The 11639-nt window shown below is 51.3% G+C and overlaps 1 protein-coding gene and 1 non-coding gene across 2 annotated transcripts; both read left to right on the top strand.

Moving 5' to 3' along the window:
* Positions 1-2507: 2507 nt before the first annotated feature.
* On the top strand, positions 2508-2579 carry TRNAP-CGG (transfer RNA proline (anticodon CGG)). Its single transcript has one exon. It is a non-coding gene; the product is annotated as a tRNA-Pro (tRNA).
* Positions 2539-9002, top strand: AAR2 (AAR2 splicing factor). Its single transcript, XM_078866894.1, has 6 exons — positions 2539-3010; positions 3703-3999; positions 4754-4972; positions 5404-5593; positions 6140-6369; positions 6994-9002. Exons 1-6 carry the CDS (start codon positions 2906-2908, stop codon positions 7159-7161), a joined length of 1209 nt encoding a protein of 402 aa, XP_078723020.1. The 5' UTR covers positions 2539-2905; the 3' UTR covers positions 7162-9002.
* Positions 9003-11639: the final 2637 nt, after the last annotated feature.

The following is an 11639-nucleotide window of genomic DNA, read 5'->3' as shown; positions in this document are numbered from 1 at the left end:
GTTGACGAATGAGTTGAGTTGGTTTGTTAATCGCAATTGTTGCACCACTGCCAAAGCAGGATCACCAAATAGTTTGTAAATTCCACAGGTTGATCATTCCATGTATAACTCTTGACTAAAAGTAGAACAAGGGATTATCAATTCATCCAAAAATAATAAAAGTTATTAATTGCCCTTCCCAAATTGCAAGCTTTTTAGAGGATGGTTGACCTGACCCGGAAAACAGGAAATAATTGTTTTAAGTGTAGCAAACAGCTTTGGTGGAATGATTTTTTTTCCATTGCCACATCTGTCCGTGCCGAACCAGCATGGGGCTGGCACTGGCACGGGTTTTGCGCATGATATCTTCCGTGCCGAGCTCGAACCAAACTGATACGTTGACCTCAATACATTTGAGTCTGGCCCAGGGCCAAGCAGTGGGGCTAATGCCACGGCATGGGCTTTTGCGTTGTTCCCAAACTGTCCATAAATTACGTCACGAACCTGGGGGGGGGGGGTTGAGAAATGTGACGTCACATCAAAATGCGCAACTTTAAATAAATATAGACAACACGTTCTACTTAATTAAACAGACTTTTTAATAAATGTTTTCTCCTACAACATCAGAGTGCAGCGCCACATTAAATAAGCACTACAATGACAATAGTTTGAAGCGATTTGAAGCATGTTTTATTTTTTTGGGGGGCAGAGCTTTGTGACGTCATATTTTAGGGGGGGTCTGACTTTTTGTGACGCCGTGTGACGAGGTGGGGGGGGGTCAAAAATCGTTCAAAATCGCGTGACGTCATTTATGGACGGCCCCATAGCTCTTTTTCAGAAGGCACAAATGATGGCCCAATGAAGTGGCTTATTTACCGCAGCCAAACACTCTCACTGCAAGTTTCTAAATGTGATGGGGGGGGGGGAAACCGGAGGACAAGGAGCAAAATCCACGTGGCCACAGGGAGAGAGACGCGAAAACTCAAAATATACAGCAGCAGGCGTCAGGGTCTGGATCGAACCCACGACCTCCTGTGTACCAGGCGATGTAGTTAACATCTCCTAGCCACCGTGATGATGATGATGAGAGAGAGACGCGAAAACTCAAAATATACAGCAGCAGGCATCAGGGTCTGGATCGAACCCAAGACCTCCTGTACACCAGGCGAGGTAGTTAACATCTAGTCACCGTGATGATGATGAGAGAGAGAGAGACACGCAAACTCCAAATATACAGCAGCAGGCATCAGGGTCTGGATCGAACCCACGACCTCCTGTAGACCAGGCGAGGTAGTTAACATCTCCTAGCCACCGTGATGATGATGAGAGAGAGACGCGAAAACTCAAAATATACAGCAGCAGGCATCAGGGTCTGGATCGAACCCACGACCTCCTGTAGACCAGGCGAGGTAGTTAACATCTCCTAGCCACCGTGATGATGATGAGAGAGAGACGCGAAAACTCAAAATATACAACAGCAGGCATCAGGGTCTGGATCGAACCCACGACCTCCTGTAGACCAGGCGAGGTAGTCAACATCTCCCAGCCACCGTGATGATGATGATGAGAGAGAGACGCGAAAACTCAAAATATACAGCAGCAGGCATCAGGGTCTGGATCGAACCCAAGACCTCCTGTATACCAGGCGAGGTAGTTAACATCTCCTAGCCACCGTGATGATGATGAGAGAGAGACGCGAAAACTCAAAATATACAGCAGCAGGCATCAGGGTCTTGATCGAACCCACGACCTCCTGTAGACCAGGCGAGGTAGTTAACATCTCCTAGCCACCGTGATGATGATGAGAGAGAGACGCGAAAACTCCAAATATACAGCAGCAGGCATCAGGGTCTGGATCGAACCCACGACCTCCTGTAGACCAGGCGAGGTAGTTAACATCTCCCAGCCACCGTGATGATGATGATGGCAACCTTCATAGGCACCGCTGCTCGCTAACAGCAAGTGCCCCCCCAAAACAGCATCTTTAAGACGACTACACTGACGGGGGTGGGGGGGGGGAAAGCGTGACGAGGAAGAAGAAAAATACACTTCGGTTTTTTCGGTAAATTCACGTAGGTAAAAATAAACATGATAAAATAAAAATAAATGAAAATAACTACATTTAGTTAACTTAATTAATAAAATATTAAATAATGAAATTTACTATTTTAACTAAATTTAGTTAGCTAAATTGTTTTGTTTTCATTTATTATAATAATAAATGAAAATAACAAAATGTTGTTCTTTTCATTTATTATAATTTTATGAATTAAGTTAACAAAATGTAGTTATTTTTATTTTATTAATTTAGTTAACTAAATGTCGTTATTTTCATTTATTATTATCAATAATTTTTTTACCTACGTGACTTTACCGAACCCCCCCCCCCCCCCCCTAAGAGTATGAATCCTTGCAGTCACGAAAGCTTCAAATCTAGAAAGAAGAAAAATGTTTGCAACTCAATAAGCGGACGATCCCTTGTCAAGGTGACCCTTAAGTTGATGTTCTCGCCGCGCTTCCCGTGTCCCGGCTCGTTGGTCTAGGGGTATGATTCTCGCTTCGGGTGCGAGAGGTCCCGGGTTCAAATCCCGGACGAGCCCCACTGGGTCGCAATATTTTTTTTTCTCTCTCTCCTTAAACAATCTCTCTCTCTCTCGCTCGCTGTGTGTGTTTCTTCGGTATAAACATTTCTCCGCGCATTTATGCAACCAGCAACAAACCCGTTTCGTTAAACGCTCGTCGTGTTGTCGCTGCGTTTATATTTATTTGTTATTATTCTAGCACGCTACGCGGTGGAATGAGTTACACAACTTGAGGCCTAGGCGCCGCTGCTAGGCCTCTCCCTCCTCCCCGCGGACCCCCGACTCTTGCCTAGTTTCCTCCCCGCCCCACACGCACCTGCACCCGCAGGCCGAGGGCCGCGACCATGGATCAGGACACGGCGCAGCGCCTGTACGCCGAGGGCGCCTTCCTCGTGTTTCTCGGGGTCCCCGAGGGCACGGAGTTCGGCATCGACTACAACACCTGGGAGGTGAGAACGCCCGTGGACTCTCGTTTGTTTATAATTCAAGAGCCGAATGGCTCACAGGGCTGTACAGAATATTGGTCACGATGGCCGAGTGAGAGGCAGCGAGGCTCACAGCAAAGTTCATGTCCAACAGAGATTTGAGGTTCTTCTTGTAACAACAACAATGATCTTCTTGGTTCTTTCGGTAAAGTCACGTAGAAGGGAAGTAATAAAATAATAAAAAAAATAAAACATAATAATAATTGTTTTATTATGTTTTATTTTTTTATTATTTTATTACTTCCCTTCTACGTGACTTTACCGAAAGAACCAAGAAGATGAATCCCTGCAGTCACGAAAGCTTTAAATCGAAACAACAATGATGCAAATTTAGATTTAAATCTTTCGTGACTGCAGGGATTCATCTTCTTGGTTCTTTCGGTAAAGTCACGTAGAAGGGAAATAATAAAATAATAAAAAATACAACATAATAAAATAAAATTATTCTCACGACGTTTCGGCCACAACGCAAGCAGCCGTCCTCAGGTGAGGAACAGGTCTTCTGTTCTTCACCTGAGGACGGCTGCTTATTATTTTATTATTTCCCTTCTACGTGACTTCACCGAAAGAACCAAGAAGAATAATGTAGTCCTTTGTCAATCCGCTGTTGGATGAAGGCGTTGCTTTTGCGTGCCTACATATCTTTGTGCACACAGGTGGGCCCACTCTTCAAAGGCATCAAGATGATACCGCCGGGCATGCACTTTGTGCACTTCAGCGCGGTGCGTGGATGTGGGGGCAAGCCGGGGGGCAAGGCCGAGGGCAGCGGGCCCAAGAGCAGCGGGGCAGGAGACCGCGGGCCCTGGGGCCGGGAGACGGGGCCACGCACGGGATTCTTTCACGAGTTTGGGAAGCGGGAGCTGCTCGTGCGCAAGTGGGACGTGGGGATGGAGGACGCGGCCAGCGAGGAGGTGGCGAGCGACGAGGTGGAGAGGATACGCGCCAGCCTCAAGGTTCGAGGTCGAGCGTCCCCCGCGTGTGACCTGTGTGTGACCCGCGTGTCACCTTTCTCCACGATAACACAGAGCTGTTCTTTCCGCGTGACTCTCTGTGACTCCCCGTGTCTCCGTGAAAACGTTTTCTGACTCTTTGCGTCACTCTCTATCACTCCAGGTGCGTGTCCCTGTACGTGTGTGTACACGCACGTGAGACTGTTCTTCAAAGGCATTTTTACTTTCAAGCTTACTCCTGGCATGTCCCTGTGTCTACATAACCCATTGTGACTCCCCATTACTATATGTAGCTATCATTGACTTGCTAGTTACTGCAACTCCATGTAACTCCATACAATTCTGTGTGACTCAATGTCTCTCCTAAAGATTTACATTGCCTGTCGATGTCTTTCAGTGCCTCCCATTTTTGCACAGTATCTCCCAATGCCTCCAATTGTCTCCACTGCCTACCATTGTCTTCCATCACCTACCAATACTTTACATTGCAATACATTGCCTCTCAGTATCTCCCAGATTCTCCGACTACCTCCCAATATCCCCCAATACCTCCCAGTGCCCCCCAATGTCTCCCAGTGTCTCCTAAATTCTCTCTCAATGTCTCCCAACTTATCTCAGTACCTCCCAATGTCTCCTATTTCTCCCAACTATCTCTCATTTCCCAACACCTCTCGTTGTCTCCCAACGTATCCCAATGCCTCCCCAGCCTCTCCCTTTCGCGTCTCAATAACCAACCCCTGCCCCCTCCTCCCGGCAGGACCTGGATCGGAACCTGGCCCCGTACCCGTACGACACGCTGCGGCGCTGGGTGTCGCTGAGCGGCCACGTGACGGGCTCCGTGGCGGCGCGGCTGCTGCCGCTGTCGGGACGAGTGTGCGCCTTTGCCGAGATGGAGCCCGAGACGCCGAGCTCCAACTCGCAGCAGCGACTTGCGCTCAACCTCCCCCGCAACGACACGGAGTGCTCCAGCCTGCAGGCAGGGCGCTCGCACACCCGCCACCCGGCAAGCGCGGCTTTGCTGGATGAGAACGGACGTCGCGTTTCTGTCCCCGTCGGTTGTCAAACGACAGCGGCCACTCGAGTTGCTCCGTTTGCGGGTCCTCCCCCCGGCAATTTGTCCATTGTATTTACATTTTTTTAAATGTGTTTTGTCAGTTGTGTTATTTCACAAGATCAAATGTGATGCGCAATCGCTTGTAATCTTGTGTAACGCGCCACCTTCATGGTCAGGTCGCACTGGAAGAGAGCTGTTTAGCTCGGCGGGCCCTACCCGTCTCAATAAAGAAGTTCAACATATACGTATGTGCATGTTGATGCTGCTTCTGCGACTGCTGCTGATGATGCTGCTGCTGATGCTCCTGCCTCTTGTCACGGCTGCTGCTGCTGCTTCTGCCGCTGCGGCCGCAGGAGGGAGAGGCGAGGTTGCCCATCATGAAGCAGCGTCCCGGCACCGAGATCCGCTTCTCGGAGCTTCCCCAGCACCCGTTCCCGGCGGGGGCCAGCCCCGCGGACGTGACGCGCCACTCGCTCGACCGCTCGCTCGCACTCGACGCGCTGCTCGCCCAGCACTACCCCCAGGACGAGCACGGCATCCTGGGTACGCGGACTGCCAAGGAAAACCATCTCCCTCGCCGCCCCCCCCCCCCCGCCACCCCCACGTTGTTTCTGACAGACCATTGGGCAATTGGTGCCGTTAGCGAGCACTAATGAAAGCTGGCGTGCACGAAAGGCGTGGTGTGGCCATGCCTGGCCACCTTTGTCTCCCCAATGCTGCAACTACGCCATTGCTCCCCCCCCCCCCCCGTGGATGTACATACCTAATGACGTGTGCATATATACAGATACGTAGGTAAATACAGAGGGCGTACATAAAATAACAGCCGCCGTTCGCCACTAAGTGGCGGTGACGTCACCACATGCACACGGACAGATAATTGTGTTTGCACATGTGCTCATCTTCGCGTGTATCTGCGTGCGTGCTCATCATGACCCCCATGTGACCCCCGCGTGCTCATCATGACCCCCGCGTGACCCCCCGCGTGACCCCCCGCGTGACCCCCCGCGTGACCCCCCGCGTGACCCCCCGCGTGACCCCCCGCGTGACCCCCCGCTCATCGCTCCTCCGTGCGTGTGCCGAGAGCAGGCGAGCTGCAGTTTGCATTCGTGTGCTTCCTGCTGGGCGGCGTCTACGACGCATTCGAGCAGTGGAAGCGGCTGCTGGCGCTGCTGTGCGGCAGCGAGGCGGCGGCGCTGTCTCGCCCGCGCCTCTACCGCGACCTCATCCCCGTGCTCTACCACCAGCTGGACGAGGTGCCGCGGGACTTCTTCGTCGACATCGTCACGAGGGACAACTTCCTCACCTCCACGCTGCAGGCAAGGCAGCGGCTGCGGCGGCTCGGCCAACGATTACACTTTACTGCGATTTGACGAGGAGCTCGGCAAACATTCTAGTGGAGCAGTTTTCATATTGAAGTATAACAAAGCACTGTGCGTGTAAAAAAAACACTCGCATGTGTAGATAAAATGCAAATGCAGTAAAAGCTGATAACAATGACAAGCTGCACTTGCAATTGCAGATAGAATGAAGAACAAACTACGATAGACGCCAACAATTATAATTATAGTTGGTGTAGATAAACACGAAAAGCCAATAAAAGTAGTTTAAGCCGGCAGCTTCTTCACACGGGGAGATTTCCTGCCACCACCACATCATCATCATCAGCCATGATCTATTCACTGCTGCCTGCACGAACGTTTCCACAAGCTTTACTCGCCCACCACATCATCATCATCATCAGCCATGATCTATTCACTGCTGCCTGCACGAACGTTTCCACAAGCTTTACTCGCCCACCACATCATCATCATCATCAGCCATGATCTATTCACTGCTGCCTGCACGAAGCTTTCCACAAACTTTACTCGCCCACCGCGGCATGCCGGCGCCCTGACCGGCGCTGCCTTCTGTACTCCCCCCCCCGCCCCCCCCCCCAACAGGTTTTCTTCTCCATCCTGTCGGGCGCGGACGTGGAGCGGTCCCTGCATCAGCGAGCCGCCATGTTCAAGCAGCACCTGACGCGCAAGTTCCGCTGGGATTTCGACGCGGAGCCCGAGGACTGCGCCCCCGTGCTGGTGGAGTTGCCTGACGGCATGGTGCTGGGGTGACCTCACGGCACCGGCGGCGAGGGCAGGGATATCGTTTGGCCATCTTCGCGAGGGCAGGGATATCGTTTGGCCATCTTCACGAGGGCAGGGATATCGTTTGGCCATCTTTGCGAGGGCAGGGATATCGTTTGGCCATCTTTGCGAGGGCAGGGATATCGTTTGGCCATCTTCACGAGGGCAGGGATATGGTTTGGCCATCTTCGCGAGGGCAGGGATATCGTTTGGCCATCTTTGCGAGGGCAGGGATATCGTTTGGCCATCTTCGCGAGGGCGGCTTGTAACGCAAGGGGTGATCGTCCTTTGTACCTGGGTCCAAATAATAATTTGATTATAAATAACAGATTGGATAAGCGGACAAAATGCGTCCTTTGTGTATCCGTATATTTGGACGTTAAAATAAGTATTCCTACCCAAGATGGCTGCCGTACGGTCCTGTCCTTACCAAGATGGCTACTAGATGGAGCTGCCCCCACCGTGATGGCTATTAGTCAGACCTAACTGTAATCGGGATGGCCGCTAGAATTGCCAGTCATCAAGACTGCTATCGAACAGGTTTGTCCTGCTTCACAATGGCCACCTTATAAACCTGTCCCTCAGCAAGAAGGCTACCGACTGAAAAGGAACTTGCTGCCAAGATCGTTGAACTCCTGAGACATGGCCGCAGACCGCAGCGAAATCTTCCAACAGGAAGACGATGGAACGCCTGTTTACATTGGGAAAATCTGCCTTGTGCTTTTTTTCAGCTGAGCTTTAAATCCGTTCCGAACGTTTCCCGTGCACCAAGCATCAGCGGAGCACAAGCGTAAACATCACCCGCAAAGGGAACCTGCTCGGATAACATTTATATCGATGTGCATTTAAATTGCCTCAGCAACTCAAAGCGTCTTTATAGCTCATCTCAACCGTTTCAATGCCTTGCTGTTCCGTGCTTCCTTAGGGCACCCCCCCCTCCCCCCGTGGCAGCCATTCGTTAGCGGCAAAAAATTCACAACCCCGACCTGCAAATGGGCATTAGTGTGCCAGTAGGGGGCGATGTTAAGCCACAGAGCATCATGGGAAAATAACATCCAGAGTGCTTTGCACACCCCGGATTGTGCGCAGGAATTGTATTTACACGATTGTCGACTCCCAAGTTTGGACATCAAGAGGTCATCGCGACCATCGATGTCAGCAGCACGTCATTGTTTCCTTCGGCCAGAGCTTTCAACCATTGCAGCGCCATGGCCCACACCGATGCAGCAATAGGTGTCACCACTTGTTCCTGGTTTTTTCAGGATCGTTTTGTTGCCGTAGCTGCAAGTCTTCTCAAGAGTATTAAAAGTCAAAGTCTTTTGTCAGTTGCGTAATAATGCACCGCTCAAGATGACGCACGCACGGGTAATTCTCCTCTCGTCTGGTATTGTGAGAGCTTCTTTGAGACGGACAACACGATCAAGATGGACAGTACACACGAGGCAGACAACACAAAAGAGACTGACAACACCACACAGGCAACACAAACCAAGTGGTCAATTCTGTAGCTGAATGGAACATTAATTGTGAATATTCATTGAATTACGTCGAGGGTGAATTACTATCGGTACCTGACTACTCATTGTGTTTGTTAAAGTTTGATTCCCCAGGTTGGCCTTTACTGCCATTTTTGTGGATGGGACTGTTAAACTGCAGACCGCTACATAATTTTACTACAATCTGTGAGTCTCTGATATCAGTTTTTCATTAAAATGTAAATTTACGACAAAAAAATAAAGTTTGCCAGCAGTTTATTGTGAATGGACTCGATGCTAAAATGAAATCGTGTGATCTTTGAACATATTAAACTGAATTTGGTTTGTCACGTGCATTCCAATAGCTTCTGCCGGATTTCCGTGAGAGTTTACGCTGCAAAGCCAGATAATAGCCGCGTCTTTTATTTAACCGGGCGGATTACAAATATCCTGGATTGCCTTTCGAGGGCGACCAGGGTGGCTGGTTACATGCAGCCCTTTTGCCAGGCCACTGCCGGATGGTTATTTTTGGTGGAGTTATTAGTGGCCGGGCTGAGAACCTTCAACTCACGACGCTTGAGAACGCGGTTTAATGACGAGCCTCGAATCACTGCACCAGATTGAATTAAATGATGACGTCACCCTGCTGCTGCTACTGCTCTAAGAACGGAAGCAACAGGAGATCTTCACCATTCTTGCCCGATGAAGCTGATTGTAATTACCAGCGAAATGCCGTACTACTCAGATTTTAAAATGATGTTGATTCTCTCTTCAACACACCGGTGGGCTAAAGATGTGAATTATTTTGTCCTGTGAAAAACGTGACACGTTTTTTACTGTTTGGCCGTGTCGGGTGGTGGAGGGTTACGACACATAAATAACGCGATCTGACCCAAAAACCTTTATTATGAGTACGGATTTGTCATGTTGGTTTTTCCTCCCGAGTTCACACAATATGGGTTCGAACCCTTGGTTTAAATCGCCAGTCAATTTAATATCACATTGGCAGCTGAGTCTCGGTCATATAAACCACGGCTGTTGCAGACCGAGCCTAGACTCGGCTGGTTGGGCGGGGAGTATTGTTGGGCTTGCGAGTCAGAAAAACACTGAATTCGATTCCTGCTATGATGTTATGTTCTAACATTTTCAATGCTATATTTAATATTCAAGGTCTGTATCCAGCAGTGGATTGATCATGGCTGGTGACATTTACATTCGTAAAGGTATGCAAGGAATAACGTTTAAGAGGCATTTTTGTTTGCCTAAATGCATACTTGTTAAATACAAGATTGTACCGTCTCGATTTAAAGCTTTCGTGACTGCAGGGATTTATCTTCTTGGTTCTTTCGGTAAAGTCACGTAGAAGGGAAATACATTTTGATTTTATTATTTTATTATTTTTTTATTTCCCTTCTACGTGACTTTACCGTAAGAACCAAGAAGATTGTACCGTCTCTTATAATAACCGGAGTATTTCCCATTCGCAAGTTCTGGGCGGCGTAGCCCATAGGCGCGGCTGCCCCTGAGTTGGAAGGATTTGGGCTCAAAGTCCCCACCAAGGTCCAATTTTTGTAATAATTTTTTTTGAGCACCACACCACCACCAACCACCTCTTGTGCCCACGCGTCCCGCACAGCGCAGAGTCGCTTGGCAGACGAACCCCGGGCAAGTGGTCGGCGTGGGGAGGGAGGTTTGTGGGGGGGGGGGGACCCAACGCTTGGAGGGGGACTGCTGAGCCCCGAGGAGCCGGGTTCGACTCCAGCACGTGGCCGCCCGCGCGCGGATTAAACAATGTGCGTGTCTCCAGGCGAGTGAGTGAATGCATGTCCATTGCATGTACTTGTGTAATGACTGCTCGTCTCCAGCAGGTGGTGGTGGCGATGACAAGACGGCGAGGAAAGAACATGGGAGACGGAGGAGGTTGGGATAGGTGGGCGGAGAGAACGAAAACCTTCAAAGTGTCACTTTATGGATATTATTTAGTATTGGGTATACTTTGCGTTGTGTAATTTAGACAGCTTGCCGCTAGAGGGCGCCGCTGCATTACAAACGCCGTTTCCAGTGCTGAAATTAGGCCTCAGCAAGGTAAGGTAATTTACCCTTTTTACCGAGTAAAAGGGTGAAGGTGTCGACATGCCAAGGGGTAAGGTAGGGTAACGGTAGCTCGGAAGAATTATCCGGTAGGGTAAAGGTAGCGCGAAGTATTACCCGGTAAATGCGGTGCCTTGGTTACCGCTAGAAGCTCCGTGGTGCAGTCCATGGCCTCCATTTAATAAATAATATTTAAAAAAACTTTTTTTAAAACTTTTTTTTAAAACACGCTTTTATGAAATGTTACTAGTAATGGCAGAACTCCACGACTCCAGGAAGTGGCCCTGAAGCTTGTCACAACGTAAGGGACCGTGGCCAATTACAGCCAACGTCAGTTGAGCGTGGGACTGGGGGGGGGGGGGAGACTCGGGGGGGGGGAGACTCGGGGGGGGGGGGGAGACTCGGGGGGGGGGGGGGAGACTCGGGGGGGGGGGGGGAGACTCGGGGGGGGGGGGAGACTCGGGGGGGGGGGGAGACTCGGGGGGGGGGGGGAGACTCGGGGGGGGGGGGGGGGAGACTCGGGGGGGGGGGGGAGACTCGGGGGGGGGGGAGACTCGGGGGGGGGGGAGACTCGGGGGGGGGGGGAGACTCGGGGGGGGGGGGGACTCGGAGGGGGGGGAGACTCGGTGGGGGGGAGGAGACTCGGGGGGGGGGGGAGACTCGGGGGGGGGGGGAGACTCGGGGGGGGGGGGGGAGACTCGGGGGGGGGGGGGAGACTCGGGGGGGGGGGGAGACTCGGGGGGGGGGGAGACTCGGGGGGGGAGACTCGGGGGGGGGGAGACTCGGGGGGGGGGGGGAGGACTCGGGGGGGGGGGGGAGACTCGGGGGGGGGGGAGACTCGGGGGGGGGGGAGACTCGGGGGGGGGGGGGGGGAGACTCGGGGGGGGGGGGGGGGAGCCG

The sequence above is a fragment of the Lampetra fluviatilis genome, chromosome 23 (assembly GCF_964198595.1).
Source record: "Lampetra fluviatilis chromosome 23, kcLamFluv1.1, whole genome shotgun sequence".
In the NCBI taxonomy this organism is placed as follows: domain Eukaryota; kingdom Metazoa; phylum Chordata; class Hyperoartia; order Petromyzontiformes; family Petromyzontidae; genus Lampetra; species Lampetra fluviatilis.
Note: the sequence above shows the minus strand (reverse complement) of the source record. Positions and strands in the feature narration are given on the sequence as shown.